This window comes from Tiliqua scincoides, chromosome 2, assembly GCF_035046505.1.
Source record: "Tiliqua scincoides isolate rTilSci1 chromosome 2, rTilSci1.hap2, whole genome shotgun sequence".
Lineage (NCBI taxonomy): Eukaryota > Metazoa > Chordata > Lepidosauria > Squamata > Scincidae > Tiliqua > Tiliqua scincoides.
The window spans coordinates 192,357,705-192,376,182 of NC_089822.1; the positions used below are offsets into that span (position 1 = coordinate 192,357,705).

Below are 18,478 nucleotides of genomic sequence, written 5' to 3' on the forward strand. Positions count from 1 at the left end.
GCAATTGGCCAGTGGTGCCTTATGGATTAAACTAGTCTTGTGTAATGTCTTTAAGACAAGGTACCTGAAATGGTCTTTTAGGGTGTGTCAAGATATGAGACTCCTTTTCCTCAGGGAAATGCACTTTGTGTGCCACCTTGTTTTCTATATAGGATAACTTCTATGTAGGAAATAATGCGTGCACTATCATAACTAAAATGTGCTGTGGATGTCTGCTGCCTTTTAAAGAAATAGACTGAACAGCCATTTCACACATGGTCTAAACATCTTTCAAGAGTGATATAATGGTGGTCAAGGCAGAGCAAGATGGGATATAATTGTAATTGGTGTACAATTTGAAGATTTATCACATCTTTTTGTTCTCAGGTTCCACAACCACACTTCAGTCAGGGATGACATGGCAATGAATTTGTAAAACCAAATCCAATTCCTTCTCTTCCCCTGCAAATTTGGTGACTATTTTTAGTCACCTTGGGAAACGTGTATATGCCCTTTGATCTTGAGAGTGTTTCAGTGTGCACTCCCATCATGGGTTTGCCAACTTTCAGAAGTTTTCATTTTGAAAAAGCCACTTTGGGTAGAAGAAAGGAGTAATACTAAAGGATGAGACAAATATTTGAACTGAAACACAAACCACCCTGTGTCCTCAAAGGCTATACATAAGAACAATTAAATTATTGGTCATCCCTGTTGTATTATTCTCTCTCAGGGCCAATGGCAAAATATAAAATTAGATGTCTTTGAGAGATTATAGAGGAAGGAAAATGACAGCACCTTGACTTAAGTACAGCTGGACTCTAAAAATCATAAAGCCTTTTCCTGTTTCTTATAAATACTGAGGGCTTATTCTTTGTTTTTAATTGCTTGGGGTGGGGGGAAAAAGCACTGAATTTTACAGCTTAGAACAGAAGCAAATCTGATGCTTAAGAAACTAGGAGACAATTCTACTGAATGCCTTTCTTGATTTACCCCACTGCTAAACTGCCCAAACAGAGAGCATGCTCTAATGGCAGCTGTCTATGTTCATTCAGCTGTCTCTTTATGAGCGAATGTATGGTGAGATGCACTAGTACTGCACAATGCTCTGAAACAGACCAAAATAAACTAGTGCGACAGCTTTCATGTCTTACTTTTGATGACTCGGCCATATCCTCAGATGTCATTGCTACCAGTGCCTCTGGCATAAATTGAAAAAAATACCTGTGGAAGAATCATCCTGTGATCTGAGAAGGACCCTGCCTCACCTACTAGAAACTGATCAGTGGTAGGATACATGCTTTGCATGCAGAATGTCCCTCATTCAATCCTGATATCTCCAGTTTAAAAGGATTTCAGGTAATAGGGCTGGGAAAGACTTCAAGAGAGAGCCTTTGCCAGATAATACTGAGCTAGATGGACCAATGGTCTGATTACGTGACAAATCACTGCAATCTGTCTGAGGAGTTCACTGTTAGCTATAAATGAAATTATGAGATACAATCACTGAAAATAGGAGATGCCTTATTCCAGTTCTTGGAATTATACTGGGGTGGCCAACCTTTCAACCTTTGGTCTCCTGGACCCTCAATTGAGCAGAAGGAAATTCAGCAGGTGCAGCTTGTTATCTGTGAGAGGTCTAGGAGACTTCAAGTTGAAAGGTTGGCCACCCCTGAATTATATGATTCAAAGACAGAGACTAGAAACAAAAAATGTACATTCCCTGGCAGAGGAATTTACCTGGTAAGTAAAATTTCTTTATTTTACAAATAGTGATCTGTTGATAACAGATCAGTTTGTGATAGATCAATTCCCTCACTGAAAATGCCTCCCCTTAGAAGTACACTCTTTAGTCTCAATCCAAAAAGAGTTAAATTCCATCAATGATTTATTTCAAAGGATCTTAAGCAGGACACCCATTCTCTGGGCTGGGACTTCTTGCATAAGACATTTAGTGAGAGTTGGTTCTGGTCAACTCTCAACCTCTGGGTTTACCCAAACAACAACAATCTTTGAACTCCCCATCCTACCAAACTTCCAATCTTAGTAATGCTTTAATGCTCTGCTTGTCATGTAAAGTCAAGAGTAGTCAGCAGTTTATAGTTTTAAAATTAACTTCAGTTGATCATGCCAACACATGATTCATTACTTGAGGGACAACTGTAGATTTATAGTTCTTTTATATTTAACTTTTTGGAAGGGATTGAAGCATTTTAGGCTTTCCCCATTTGGGTTTTAGCCATGCACTAAACATTACCATAAGAGAACACACCACATTAAATAACACCCCTTTCATAAGATATCCCCTTTGGACAAGCATATCTACATATTGGCAGTCTTTAAAAAGAAAAATAATGTTGGGTTTTTGTGTTCACTCAAATAACATCACTCTAATTTCTAATTGTAATTATAGTAAGCAATAGCACTTATCTTCTCCACCAAATCTTCCAATGTTCATTCACAATACTTTAAGACTGTGCTTTTAAAAAGTTCTGTTTAGAATTTCTTGTGTTTAGTGGAATACATTAAAACATACCTGGCACATATAACAAACAAGAAGCTGCCAGGGATAAGTCTCTAAGCTCTGCATCACCCAGTCAAGAATGAACAGAGAAAATATGGCCATTTCAGCAACACAAACTAAGCATTCTTGCAAACAAAGGATCACTTAGCTTCACAGAGCTAGTTTCAAGTCTGTGCATTAATGTCACAGCATCATTACATTCCAGGGCAGGAGATCTTGTTTCAGAAGCCCCGTTTCTGAAGGAAAACATGAGACATTGTCTACTTGCTTATAGTTTAAACTGTCTGAATACACATCCACTCAACATTGCTTACCTCTGCACATGTGATTTTCAGTCTCTTCAACAATCAAAATTTCTAGAGATTTTAGCTTGTGTTCACACTACAAAGATACCAATTTTATCTTTACAGCAGCTCTGATTTTCAATGGAAAAAATGACATTTGTCAATGTTTATGCAGCATCCAGTAAGAAAAGTGACATCAAATGCACAATCCTCTGGTTCATATCTGATTATTTTTTTTTTTTGCTTAAGCAACACTGTTGAGTGCTTTAAAAACTTTATAAAGTCTTTGTTATTTTAGCTGTTCATTTTTGCATCAATTAAACAGTTTATTTCTTTACTGCTTCTGTCCCACTTTAGTAAAAATTTATTTTCTCCTTATGTTGAAGAAGCAGCTCTCTTTCCTCTCCTACGTCCTTTCTGTAATTATAAGATTGATGTCCTCTGGAACAGGTGTAACTTCAGAAAAAGTGTTTGTTTCTTCATTATTAGCGCGTTCTCAGATAAAAACATGTAGGAAGGAAGCTTCAAGCTACTTTACCCTATAATGCCAACATCCTGGCTTTTTAAAAATCAGAGTGAAAAAAGAACAGATCTTTTAAAAACCAAGCAATGACTTATTTTTGATTCCTGCATATTTTTAAGAAGTCTTAACGATCTAGAAAGTAAAACATTGGATTTATAAATATCAGCAGCATCATTAAGTCAGAGATCCCTTCGGTAGGAAGGCTGGAAAAATGGCTGTTTGTTTTTTGCATTCTTTCTAAGCAGCTTTTGTCTATATCCTAAAATGAAGTGAACCCCCACCCCCCTCCAAAAAATATTGTACAGTTGCTGCAGACTATAATGCTGCTAAAATGTTGGCTTGTTCTACCATCAGTCAGTTAAGTGGCAAGCTGTAACGTTAATACAGTTCTCACAGATCCCTTTTCAAATGGGGATGTTTGATGCAAGATTAAGCATAGAATGAAGAGTAACCGAAGTGCTTCGGACAGCAGCCTGCCACCCTCTCAGGCAGGCAGCTAAGCTGGCAAACACTGCAGTTTTTGCTTAAAAAGAGAAAATACCATGTGCCTACTCAAGAGAGGTGACTGTTGTATAAAATTAAAACTGAGTAGAGCAAAGCCTCTAGCATACCGACACCATCACGCTGGCATTGCTAATGACAACTTTGTAACTCGGCAACCTCCAACAGCCGACTTTGTGCACATACTTCATCCGTTCACAGATGTCATCTTCGGACATTGCCTCAGCTGAGCTTCACCTTTGCAGCCTGGCAGCCAGGCACATGTTCTGGAAAAGGCAGCTCTTCTTCAGACAAAGGGACACCCATGGAAGGAGTACACAACAATAGGAATGAGAAACGGAAAAGGAAAAAGGGAAAGATCAAAAAACAAGAAGAATGCAGATCCCCTTCAGGTCTTGTTCTCATCATACATGTCCAAGACAGGCTCAATTGAAGAGAAGTCATTCTCATAGACCAGGCTCCGAGAAGAGAGAGAATTACGGTGGAAGAAATGGCCACCTATACGTGGAGCAACAGGTTTAAAAAAAAGAAAAAGAAAAAGAGGAATAAAAGAAAACCCTATTAGGAATGAGATAGAAGAAACACAGGAATTCTGCAGACAATTTACCCATCCCCTTCCATTTGTTTTCATTTGTATCTGAATAACAAAAGTAACTGACTAATAATAAAAATCAATTGGCTATGGGAGTAATCAGAAAATGACAAAGAACTATCTCTTTCTTGTGATACCCCACTGCACATAAGCATGAATTCAAACATTGGTACAGATTTTACAACTAGGACTGACATCCAGCTAAAGAAATCTTAGCCAGTGAATTGTATACATTTTAAACAACTTAGGGCTCAATCCTAACCAACTTTCCAGCACTGGGGTAAGGGCAATGCTACTCTGAGGTAAGGGAACAAACATTCCCTTGAGGAGGCTTCTGTGACTGACCCTCAACTGCAGGATGCAGCACATGCCCCACTGACACAGCTATGCCAGTGTTGGAAAGTTGGTTAGGACTGCACCTTAAATGCACAAGATGAGATTACTTGAAAACAAAAAGGCCCTAACCTCAAATTAAGTTCTATGGGGCAAGTCACAAGAGCAAGATTGCAAAGGCAAACCTGTTTTCTCTGAGTCCAAGGAACAGAAACAGAGGGCAGCGTTAATGACTTTGGGGGCTGAAAAGGCCCCTTCACTTTCTTCAGTGCAACTAAATGGCTATGATTCACTTGTATGGGAAAAAAATAAAGCAACACATTTGAGCAACGGCATAGCTAATGATTGTGTAGCCCTGTGCCAAGCTCAAAATGTTGCTCCGGAAGTGATGTCACAACCAGAAATGCAAAAATTGGGGAGAACCCACCTCTTCCCCCCTATCAGTGGCATAGCTAAGGCATCTATCTGCTACCTGGGTCAAAGATTTTGTAGCCCCTCTGCATGATAAAATCAAATTTAAGTAAATAAATAAAAGGTGATTGGTTCCATGCTGTATCATAATAACATCTCATTGGCACTCAGAACAATCGGTCTCATAGATCAGTTTGGAGTTAAGCAAATCCACTTTTTGTTCCACAAGACAGTTGTGTTTTCATTTTCTGGTTAATTGGGCATAACTTTTGATAGAATACAGATATTCCAGTGCAGTTTGTTTCACTGTACTCTGCATTAAATTTCCTTTCCAGTGATATATAACATGATGGTATTATTCATACATACCAAGATTTTCACAACTGTGGTCACTAGTGTCAAGCTCAGCTTGTTGCTCCCCTAAAGCTTGATGCCTGGTGCAACTGCTACCCCCTGCACTCCCTTAGCTACGCCACTGCATTTGAGGACATTTGTACAGCAGGAGAACATTTTCTATGCTTAAATCTACACCTGTAATTATGTTTTGTACTTTTACCTTAAGAGAAAGAAGCTAGAAAGGTTAATGTGAAAAAGGAAGAGGAATATTACAGATATATGCTGCATATTGTTATGCCACATCAATCTGCCATGTAGTCATTCTGCTCTGCTAATTCCAAGCCTATACAGCCATTGCAACAATAGACTGTGGGAGAAATATTTCCAGGAAGTTTCACCAATGACCTCCAAATTATATGTTCATCCCACTCCAGCTCTGAGTGTTTGTCACAATAGAACGTTTTCTTCATAATATATTTATCTGGTGATATCCAGCCTGTCGCAGCAAAAATGAAGCATTTAGCAGAGTAACATAGAGGATGCTTTGTTCTATCAATAAAGCACACTCTAGAACAGGGGTGCCCAAACCCGGGCCCTGGGGCCACTTACGGCCCTCGAGGACTCCCAATCCAGCCCGCAGGGAGCCACAAGTTTCCAGTGAGCCTCTGGCCCTCTGGAAACTTGCTGGAGCCTGCACTGGCATGACGCAACTGCTCTCAGCATGACAGCCAACTGTTCAAGGTCTCGCATGAGCTGTGGGAGGAGGGCTCCCTCCATTGCTTACTGTTTCATGTCTGGGATGAAGCAGTGGCAGCAAAGGAAAGTCTGACCTTGCTTTGTGCAAGGGCTTTTATAGGCGTTGAGCTATTGCAAGACTTTCATTCATTCATTCATTCATTCATTCAGATAAGTTCCATCTCTAATATATTAATTTATGTAAATTTATTCAAATTTGAAATGTAAATTAATTCTTTTTTTCCTGGCCCCCGACACAGTGTCAGAGAGAAGATGTGGCCCTCCTGCCAAAAGGTTTGGACACCCCTGCTCTAGAGTCTAGTCTAGACCAATATATGCTATTATTGCAGAAGATATAGGCCAAATGTGGGCCAGGGGTCAAATATACAAAATGAGCAGCAATACCTAAAGAAACATGTCGACTGATGTTTAATTATAAATGTGCCATACCATGTGTTTACAGGTGATACATATACTGTACCTCCCCCACCCCCACAAGAGACACAGCACATTACTGTGGGATAGAGCCATTAGTTAACATGCTTATTTAACAATTAGATTTGCGGGTTTGAATCCCATCCCAGTTTTTAGCCTTCTTGAATTGTTCATGACTGCAAATTGCAGCTCTCCCTGGGCTTAACATCTCCCACAGGGATCAAAGTGGATTTCTATACTGATTGAAGATTCCTACAAAGTATTTTAAACAGCGTATAATGCACACTGGAAGAATGTTGAGCTCCAGACTACCCTATTACTAAAAAAGCAGTTTCCTCTCTACTCTGCAGCATTAACATTGCACAACTGGTTCTGTAGAACAAAGACACCGCGAAGTCCAAATGTTGCTTTTTTAAAATCAAAAGGAGGTATTGGGAAGCAGTAGCTGAAAGCAAATCATTTCCTCAGATCTTGTGTAACACAGGGCTAGTTCAGAAATTCAAGGGGCCCGCAATAATGAACAAGAAAAAAGGTTGTTGCTGCATTCTTTTGAATATTTTTAAAAAAATCTAAATGGAGTCTATTTTCACTGTAAACTTTACAGTCTTTGCTGTCAAAGATATCAGATTGAAAAGTAGCATCCAGTAGGATTCCAGTGATCAATTTTTGTTGATTTTCTTAACATTTTGTTGATGTGTATAAAAGTGTTCCTTTCTAGAACACAAAATTACTCCTCATGCTTATGTTAAGGTAATCAGAATTGCAATTTGCCATGTTTTTAACACTACAAAATAGATCCCAAAGATCCCAGCCTGTGGTTGACTACAGGTCAACCACAAAATCTCCTTGTTGACCTTTCTATAGGGTCAGATTGCTCTTCAATTTGGGGTTATTAGCACATAGGAATGGTATGTGCCCACCAAACATGTATGCGTGTGAGAGAATAGGCTTCGCTCAAAATATGTTTTGGAGTCACTGGTCACAATCTAACAGGAAGAACAAATCACACTCAAGTCCACCAAAATCAATGGGGTTAAAGAATATCTGATCTTCTTGAAATGTGGCCATTATTTATAGGAACAGGAAGTAGTTAGTCTGAAACTGAAGAAACTAAGCTGTCACCTGCTTCCTCCTCCTTGAAAAAATGACCCTGTTAAGAATTTTCCCTCTTCCACCCAGCCGCATTTCCTTTATGCAGAGGGAAGTGTCCTTCCATCTATGAACACTGGGCCCTGTGCAACATCTTCACCAAAGACTTCTACCAAGTAGTAAATAGCATGCTTACCGTGGATGACCAAAGAAATTATTTGGAATACAAATCCCAGAGGATAGGATAGATTGGACATGAACATGGACTTACATAGCAACTGTGTGATTTTCCATTGTAAAAGATACTGTGATGAAAAGGCTAATTTACCAGTCAGCAACACTTCCAAGAAAACATTTAAGAACTGGAGAGGATAATAAACTCAATATGAATAAACAAGGGTATTCTGCAGTGCAAAGGACCAAGAAACATTTTAGTTTGCCCAAGCTTTATTCTCAGGTCTTCAGAAATCAGTTTTTTCTCTGAACAGATAAAACCTCATGTTAAATTCTGGGAACCTGAATTTAACAAGAAGTCCTGCAAATGAGAAGAGAGGCATAAAGATGTTAAGGGCTTAGAAGGCAAATCGTATTAGGAAAAGCTGACAAAATTTGATATTTTCCATATACACAAAAAGAATGGCAGAAACAATTAAGAAAAAATTGGTTTTTCCCACCTATCAAGGATATGGCAAATAGCAGTGCACATAAGCTCAGAAAGGTAGGTGATTAAACATTAGAAACTTTCCTTTTGGCAACAGAATAAGCAGCCCAAGGAGTCACATACACACAAAATGGCATCAGGCCAAATACAGTCACCACTCCTCCTTGCTCTGTATAACACTAATTCTGTTCAGCCTTCAGGACCGTTTTTACCACTGTACCCCACAATGTCTTTTCCATCAGTTTTGTCCTAAAGAGTCTCTTACAAAATGACTATTAAATGCATCCTACCATGCCATCACTTCAAGCAAGATGCTGAAGAAAACAATTTCCGCTGCAGTTAGTGACTCACAGAATGAATTGATTTCTATTCAAAATTGGCTTCTTATTGCCAAGAAAGCAGCAGTATGGGCTAAATTTAAACACAGCCATGGGCTTTTTGACATGTCTACAATTTGGTCCAATTTTCCTGAGCTTTGCAATAAAGACTCTGCCTACCCTCAGTATGCACCAAGAAAAATACTCTTCACAAATCTCAGGTAAACCTGTTTTTTCCTCTTGCTATTATCAGCATAAAGGGCAATATACTTGCTAAGCGCTAATATTGTTACTTTCATCCAGTCTGAACTTTGCCCTATGATCAGAGTTTCTTCCATCAACTCCAGTTGTTGGGCGCTGAGGAAATGGGCATCTTTACCTACAAATGGGAGGCCAGACTTCATACTCATGGTATTTCTTACCTCAGACTGAAAAGCATTTCCAATGAAAAATGAGTAAGCCAGTTTGGTCAGTGACTTACTGTAAGGATTGCATTTGTATTTGGAGAACCAATTTGCAGTACCAAACACAGGTTCCAAAAATGTAAGTCTGGAAAATAATTTGTGTTTCAGAAAGAAAAATTCTTGTGGACACGGAGAGAAATTATTGGAGGTTGTCTCTCTATAATAAGGTAAGCTCGAAAGACCTGTCTTGTACCATTTCCATAATATAGATTACATGCTGTATTAATTAAAGTGAGCACTGCCAGGTGGAATTTCCAGATGCTATACTCAGAGTGGAAAAAAGTACTCTTGTCTTAGATAATAATTTAGAACAACTTTCTAGTTGGAATGGAAGTGCATGAGCTCTCTTTTAGATGTTACAAAATGATGTAAATCAAGAAAATAACATCTCTTTAAAACTTGTTCCCCCACAAGTTTTAACATACAAAGATGCTCTTATATGTCAATGTTCTTCATACAGGATGATGACATAATAGTTAAAAACAAGCTTCTCAGTTAGATATCAATTTTGCTATGAATTTATAGCCTTAAATATCTATACCAGTGATTTTCAACCTTTTTCATCTCACGGCATACTGACAAGGCACTAAAATGGTCAAGGCACACCACCAGGTTTTTGACAATTGACAAGGCACACCATGCTGCCAGTGGGGGCTCACATCTCCCATTGGCCCTATTAATAAATGACCTTCCGCCAAATTCCTGTGGCACACCTGAGAACCACTTGCGGCACACCAGTGTGCCATGGCAGAGTGGTTGAAAATGGCTGATCTATACTATAGAGATAAACAATACTGGTCTACCTTATTAAGTTTGTAAGGATTGTTATGATAATGTAGAGAAGGGTACTGATCGGTTTCAAAAGTGCACTATACAATAAAAGGCCCAAACCTGAAAATCGCAGCATTCTCTCCCTACCTCCACTTTCCCCTATTTTGAGCTTTTTAAGCTTTCTAAAGCTGTCCTATTTGCGACATTTCCTTCAACATTTTACAAGGACATTTTAAAATATCAATTGCATTATGGAAATTTTAACACACTGCCATTTTAATTACAAAAGCTGCCTTATCAGCTGAAGGTTTCTTGACCACTACAAATTGACCAACTATTTTAATATAGATTTTTGCTGCCTTCCTGCAGTGCCTAAGTCCCCATCACCAATATTTCTTAAAAAGTAAATCCTATTTATAAGAAAATTGGTTTTGTTTTGATTGTTGGAAATACAAACTGGCATATTTTAATTAAATACAGTACTAAATTCAAAAGCAGGTTAACTCAGACTGAATATACACACAAAAGGCTCTGATTTTGGCCAGCTTATGCTGTTTTGTCAGCTTGATTCAATAGGCCATCTCATTAAATCTGACATTAGCTTTTGGCTAGAAACCAGAGTTCAACAGCTATACAGTCCCTAAAAAAGCCAATGTGCATTTTTTAAAAATTAAGTTGAATAGGAGAATAAGCAAGCATGTGCCTTTGTTCAATAGCCTGGAAATGCAAATAAGCAAAGAACCTGCTACAGAAAATTGAATGGTAATTGAATAAGCAGGCAGGGTCACAACAGACTCCTGTTCTTATGTTCACTGTCCAGATTTAAAATTGGAGTTTGGTTGGACAACAATCCTATGCAAATTTCTCAAATTTTCACACATCTCACTGACTGTTGGGACTATTTCAACATGAGCCCCTCAGAGAATATTTGGAGTTACAGTCTTGTCCCACCCTGCATCCTACTGAAGATAGATCCCTACTGTGGATAGTAGCAAACCCTATAATAACAGTGGCATTCTGGGGTGCTACTTGGAGAGGTTTCAAACAAAGAGAGATTAGTTCTGAGCACACCACTAACAGGAAGTGGACAGTAGAGGGAAGATTTTGGAAAAGGGAGCAAGAATACTAAAACGTAGCCACTAGAATGCTAGAGGTGGTGAGAATGAGAATGCCAATAGGAAGGGGAGTCTAACATACTTCCTGCCTGCTTCCTCAGCTGTCCGCTCCTTGTTAAGTTCTCGCTGTCACCTGAACAGCCACTTCAGAGGTACCCTCCCAAGAGCATGGGATATGATAAAAAGGCTTCTGAGGGGGACAAAGGAAAAATACATTGAAACCAGGATGCAACATTCCTCCACCTTTCACAAGCAGAGCTATCTACACTTGTTCTAGCACCCCACTGGTTTCCAGCCAGTATGTGCCATTTTAGTTTCCAGGTTAGTTTTGTGTCAATCCGTGATGGAAGATCAAGTTCAGATCCATGTATACCCATTAACAGAACCACTGAATTAGAGCAATTACAACCTTTCACTGTCAGAGTAGTCACAAAATAATCAATCTCAGATTAAGTTTTTATAATTGAAGTTTTATTGATTCCTTTTTTAATACAAATCTTTGGCATCAGCAAATTATGAAAATAGAATGTACTAAACATATGTGTAACATAATAAGATATGCATAGAAATAGGCTGCTTTCTCTCCAAGGCAAAAACTTGGTCAAAGTGTTTCTTCAATACCATTCAGCTCTGTGGGGAAATAAAAACAGAATATCAGTAATAATATTTTACTGCCAATATTTAACTCACAATGTTAAAAATTACCAAAATAGATTTTTTGAACCAACTACTGAGAAAATACAATTTGTTACATGCAACTGTTTTAAATCAATGGGAGGGAAAGTATAACATTTGCACCTCTACAATGGGAAATCCATTAAGAGTTAACAAAGAGCAGGATCAGAAAATGATAGCTAGAATTAATCACTGACCCATTACCCTCAATGGAGACAAATGTTAGATCCTGCACAAACATATAAAAAGAACATAGAGGCCCAAATACAAAATGGAGGAGACCAGGCTTGGCAGAAGCATGTGGAAAGAGAATCCAGCTGTCCTCATGGACCACAACCTGAACATGAAGCAGCAGTATGATGCACTTGCAAAAACAGCTAATGCATACCAGGCCTACATTAGCACAGGCATAACAGATCATGAGAACTAATAGTTCCATTCTAAGTCAAACCCAACTAGCCTGGAAGAGAGAAGACTAAAAAGGAGATACAAAAGCTGTCTTCAGGTTTCTAAAGGGCCATCAGAAGATGACTTGCTCCCCATGATTCTTCAGTACAAGACAAAAAACATTGCATGGAAACTACAAGGAAGAAGATATAGGCTAGACATGAGAACTGTATGAACTGGTGTGGGAACAGTATGCCTCCTAAAGGAGTAGGCTGTCCCTCATTGGAGGTTTTCAAGCAGAAGCTGGATGGCCACTTGTCAGGGGTGCTACAGTTGTTGCCTGCACTGAACAGAACATTGAACTGGAATACCTCTATGGTTCCTTCCAATTCTAACATTCTATGACTATTTCAGTCTAATGTTTCTCTCTATTTTGTAACATTTAACTGAGGCTACCTTCAGGTACTATCTCATTAGTAGCCCCCTCCGATAGCCCCCAGCTCTGCCCCCAAGATAAGAATTAAGCACCTTGGCAGTGGCAGCACTGCGATCTCTGCAGCGCTGTCACTGCATCAGAGCTGACCCTCTGGGTACTATCTCTTGCAGCTGCCTCCAATGTCCTCCAAGGCTTCTGTAAATAGACTATCTCTGATCAGCTACACATTGCTATGATTAGCTACATATTCACAGGAAAACCAGAAATAGCTGCTGATCAGAGATAAGGACTGTTTACAAAAGCCTCAGGGGACATTGGAGGGGGCTGTAAGCCTCCAGGACCCTGCAGGAGGCCAGCTTTGCCCCCAAGTTATGAAATCTCTGCAGCACTGCCATCAGAGCAGGACCACTCCCCTTAAGGGGAAATGCCCTGCTTCCAGTTCCCCTGGTGGGTCATGACCTACCAGTTTGGGAACCATTGATCTAGGGCAAGATTACACTGAGAAGATTGAAACCTACAGGAAAGTCTGGAGAGAAACACTGAGAGGGAAATACGCCCAATTAATAAGAGTTAATAAACCACTCATTTTAGGGGATAATTAGATGCTGCAACATTTTGTTGCAGGTCCCTTGTATTTTGTTAGATACAATACCAAGAAGTTTGAAAAAGTACTGCACTGCGTACTGTAGAATAAATTATTAGTTGCTTAGAATTTAAGTTAAAGAACCAAATTAATAGTTGGACCAGGAAATCCACGGTGACTCTTACTTGAAGAAGTTTTAACAGATAAAGGTAACCAGAAATTACCAGACTAATTTCTATTATTACCTAATAAAAAACCCTCTTTCAGTGCCTGGACTGTACAGTCACTTTTCCATAGCCAGAGAATGCTGACAATGCTCATGCATTACATCATGTATAGTGGAACCAAGTTCTACACACATTCGTAAGCAAATAAGATTGTCACATAATTTGTCCACTCCATGTGCAGCAGCTGATCACAGGAGCAGGACCAATTCCTATACAAATGTTTGTGCCCAAGTCCCAGTTCACATTAAAATGTCCCGAAGACTTGCTCCCACACCTCATTATGTATGGTATACATATATTTTGCAGTTTTATCTTGCAAAGTGTTCTTACTGCTTCCTTGCATTTTCCATGACTTTTCTGTTGTATCACTAATGTTTTTCTCCTCTTACTGAATCTTATTTTCAGATAAATTGCTTCTACTGATATGGGATAAATAATGTTCCTTGTTCTTTTCCTAATAATCTGAACAGGAACTTGTGTCTAGGCACTTGCACTGGAGATACAAGTTCAGCTACAATACAGATTTTTTTAGAAAGGTAAAAACCACAAGTAGGTAAGAAGACAAAGTTAGTTCAAGTATTTCAAGAATTATGTTCAGAATCTTCCTCCACTTTGAAGAGTCCGTCCTTAGACCTTCTAGCCAACTGCTATTAAAAAAATACAAGAATGAAAGAATACTAAGAACACTATGTACAGGTCTGGCCCAAGACAAGTTGGCACCTGAATTCTTCCATCTATCAAGTGCACACACATGCATACATGCCAATGAGTGCACCATCGCTGCCTTCTCCTACACTTCTTCTAAACTAGCCAGGTGGAGAGGATGCTTGGAGCACAGAAGTTTCACTTCCAGCATTCTCATCACCTGGCTAATTTAGAAGCAGCAATGGAGAAGGGAACAGTGGAAGCCTTCTTCTGATCATGATTGGAACAGGTTCACAGTGGTGTTCCCCCTCTAGCTCCACCATCATGAACTTTGGCAGTACTGAGAGGAGGAGGAAGAAAGCCATCCTCCTCCTCCTCCTCTCATCAGCTCTCCAACAAGACCTCATAAGAAGAGGGTGGAACAGTGCTGGGTGAAGAAATGAGACAGGTAGAAGGTCAGAGGAGGGGGCAGGTGCAGGGTCCCCCCCCCAGTTTGCCACTTCCCCATCCCACCACTCAAGCAGCTGCTTCATTCACTCTCATGGATGGACCACCCATTTGTATATTTTGCAAATATTTTTTTCCAATTCTTCTATTCATGTCATGTAGCTGAGATGCATTCTCTCTCTCTCTCTCTCTCTCTCACACACACACACACACACACACAGATACATTCTTATCTTTACTTACTCATTAGCATTTAAGCTTGCTGTGGCTTTGATGATCATGTAGCAGAGTGTAAGGGCACTCAGGAGGCCAAAGCTGGCAATAATAAACCATTCTTCTGTTGACAAAGGAAAGGGAGGAAGTCACTTGAGGAAGAAGGCTCAAGTCAAATCGACCGACCGCAACTTTGCCTTCAAAGACCAGAAGCAGAAGACAACAATTCTAGCTTTGAGGAGCAACAGGAAGCACCAGAAGGAAGCAGAAGGTTAAGCCACAGAAGGTACTAAATGAAGAAGGTCAGCAAAGAAGTTATGGGGAAAAGGGGAAAAAAGAGGCACAATACAACAAATATTTACAAGCAGAGGCCCAAGTTAGTGATAAATGATTTATTCATATAAAAAGCAAAACAAGGAAGCAAAATTTTTACCTTTAAAGAATGTCATGACTGATTATCTCCAAACAATGCCCTACACAGCATTTAAAGGGGTCATGACAATGTACACACCCAAACACATACTGAATTTGTTTCACTGCTTGTTTGCCTGCTTTATCAACAAAGAAAATCCTCTAATTCTTTTAAACTTAAGGAAGAATTCAGTGTGTTGTCAGTATTAAATTATACCTTATTTTGTGCATTAAGTCAAAATTAAACATAAAAGTAAAATATGCTAATTTATAAGAACAAACATGATTTGCACACAATTTAGAAGTTTAACTAACTTACTAGGTTTTAACTTCTATATCATAGAAATGTGTGAAACGTATACCGAACACAACAAATCTTCAAACACATTCACATGGCAATTCTTGAAAAGTTCTATGCATTTCTCATTTATGTTCTCCATTTCTGAGCAGCTAAAAAGGCGCTGCTGAAAGAACAGTGCTGGGAGAGCCCTATCATCACATGAGCCAGATAAAGAGCTTCTGTGGACTATAACTGGCCTGTGGGCCCCATGTTTGATGCCGTATGCTCTAGATCAGGGGTCTCCAAATTTTTTGGCCAGAGGGCCACATCAAATATCTGGCATGGTGTTGAGGGCTGGAAAAAAAGTTTAAATATAAAATTTAAATAAATAAGAGATGGAACTTAGATGAGTGAGTGAATGAATGAATGGGGTCATTCATTCAACCTCTCTGGCCTTCAGAATACCCTCCAGAAACAATCAGAGCACAGTTCTGGTCATGTTCAGTTGAGTAGGCCAGAGGCATTCAGGGGACAAGAGGTTGGCTGCGGGCCGGAAAGAGGCTTGCTGCGGGCCGCATCTGGCCCCTGGGCTGGGGTCTGGAGACCCCTGCTCTAGATCAGGGGTCTGCAAACATTTTGGTCAGAGGGCTGCATCAAATATCTGGCACTGTGTTGAGAGCTGGAAAAAAATTTAAATATAAAATTTATACAAATAAATTAGAGATGGAACTTAGATGAGTGAATAAATGAATGAATGGACTCATTCATTCAAACTCTCTGGCTCTTAGAACAATTTGAACAAGAGGCTGGCTGCGGGCCGGATTGAGGCAGGCCGCATCTGGCCCCCAGGTCGGGGTTTGGAGACCAATGCTCTAGATCAGGGGTCTCCAAACCCTGGCCCGGGGAGCATATGTGGCCCATGGCAAGCCTCTATCCAACCCGTGGCCAGCCTCTTATCTCCTGAAAGCTTCTGGCCCACTTGTGCTCTGGTTGCGTCTGGAGGGTTGCGTATGGTCTGAAGGGCAGGAGAGGTTGAATGAATAAGCCCATTCATTCATTTATTCACTCATCTAAGTTCCATCTCCAATTTATTTATATACATTTTATATTTAAATTTTTTTTCCGACCAGATATTTGTCAGTGCCAGATATCAGTGCCAGATATTTGATGCGGCCCTCTGGCCAAAAAGTTTGGAGACCCCTGCTCTAGATCAGTGATTCTCAAACGCTTAGGGAGTTTGAGAACCAAGGTAAGTCTTTGTGGGGTAAATCTTTGTGGGGGTAAGTCTTTGGTAAGTCTTTGTGGGGGAAGGGAAAAGGCAGTAATACAATCCCCAGGATCATGCTGTTGCCAGGGTCAAGGAAGAGGTACTGACACTTACCTGCAGCCAGCCCCAACATCCTGGGGGGTCCAGGGAGCTTGAGGACCCTTCTGCAGGGCTCCCCAATCCTCCAAATTTATGAAAAAAGTAAGCCCACTTCCTGTTTTCATTGTGAAATTGGGTGTTAAATTTTTCTTTTTAGAAGTTCGGAGGCTTAAGGAGCTCTGTTGAGGGGTCCCCAGGCTCCCCAGACCTCCCAGGAAGTTGAAACTGGCTGCAGGTAAGTGTAGAAACTCCTTCCTTGTCCCTGGCAACAGCATGATCCTGGGAATTGCTTTGCTGCCTTCCCCCCTTCCCTGTCAGAATCAGGGCTTCCCAGGCTGATGGGTCTCAAACCCACCAGTTTGAGAACCTCTGCTCTAGATCCAACACTATCTACTTAATTTACTTATTACATCACATCAGGTTGGACTGAGACAAGTTTTCTCTTGGAGTCAACTGGCTGACATTTAACTTGCATTCAAGACCAGCTGACTGGTTAAGGACATGGGCAGCCCAAGCCTCTGCTGCCCCTGTGTCCAGAAGAATGGCAGCAACAAAATGGCCACTGCTGTATCCAATGGGGCTGGAGCAGCTGCCAGAGACTCCTCAGGAGAAGGTAGTGTTTGTTCCCTTACCCCAGGTAACGGTGCTGCGGCTCAGATCAATCTCCTCAGAACTGTGCCCACTATTGAGTGGGCACAGAACCAAAGAAGTCTGTGTAGGACTTCTCAGCCAGGGAAGAATCATAGGATTTGGCAGCAGTCTGTCACCGTCTCCGCCCCTGATCCTCCCTTCCCTCTACCCAGTTCCGCCCCCTCCCCACACCCCAAAAAGTCTCGCCACCAACTGGCAGCCATACCTACCCTCTGGCCACTCCAGCTTTGGGTCCTCCTGGTGATGAGGCCCAGTGTCGACTGGCACTGCCTCAATGCTGGCAGTACATGCATACCGCTGGAGGAAAAGTGTTTTACGGCACTTTCATGACACCCAGCGCCAGTGGTATGTGCATACTGCTTGTACTGGGCACCACAGGATTGGGCCCTAAAAGATGGCTTGCATGTCCTATTAAAAAAACTAAGAGCTGCCAACCCACTCCCTGAACATGCTCTGGGCATGTGAGCAATTGTCAACAAAAATGACAAGATAGTGGACCTATTATCATTGCTCATTCTCAAGATGGTAGAGCAGCACTTCCTAACTTATAGCCCAATTGGTACCCAGAGGTGCTGTGGAACTGAAATGGTTGTCAGTGCATCCTATGGGGCCGGGGCAGCTGCTGGAATATTCCTGTGTAGAACTGAGACAGGCCCAATGAATCTCCTTGGAGCTGCCCCAGCTGTTGAGCTGGGATATGGCACAGGATACGGCAGCAGTCTATGCCTCCATCTCCACCCCACGCCTCGGCCTGATCCTTTCTCTGGCCCCCTCCCCCTACCCAGTTCTGCTCCCTCCCTGTCTTCCCCTACTACCAGCTGGCAGTAGCACTTACCGATAGCCACACAACCTTGTCATCTTCCTGGCACTCAATATCGGGGGGGGGGGGGGAGAAACTGCAGCTGCAGTTAGAGGTTTGTTAAGCAGAGTGGGTGACACCATCTCAGAAGAAGCATTCCTCTAAATTGCTCACTAAGTTTTATTCTCTGCCTCAGAATACTCTGCAAACCCTGAAGGTCCTCCCAGTTAATGCTCCCATTGCTGCCTTGTCTTCGCATGCTGTGATACTATCAGAGGGCAAAGGGGGACT

General features: G+C 40.9%; 1 protein-coding gene across 1 annotated transcript in view; it reads right to left on the minus strand.

Moving 5' to 3' along the window:
- Nucleotides 1–11,521: 11,521 nt before the first annotated feature.
- The window catches only part of RNF130 (ring finger protein 130), a 54,776-nt gene continuing 47,819 nt past the window's right edge, over nt 11,522–18,478 (minus strand). Inside the window, exons 8-9 of the mRNA XM_066614934.1 lie at nt 14,711–14,804; nt 11,522–11,697 (exon numbers count right to left, since the gene is read on the minus strand). Coding sequence (XP_066471031.1) covers nt 11,682–11,697; nt 14,711–14,804 — 110 coding nt within the window. The 3' untranslated portion in view covers nt 11,522–11,681. The remainder of the gene's footprint in view (nt 11,698–14,710; nt 14,805–18,478) is intronic.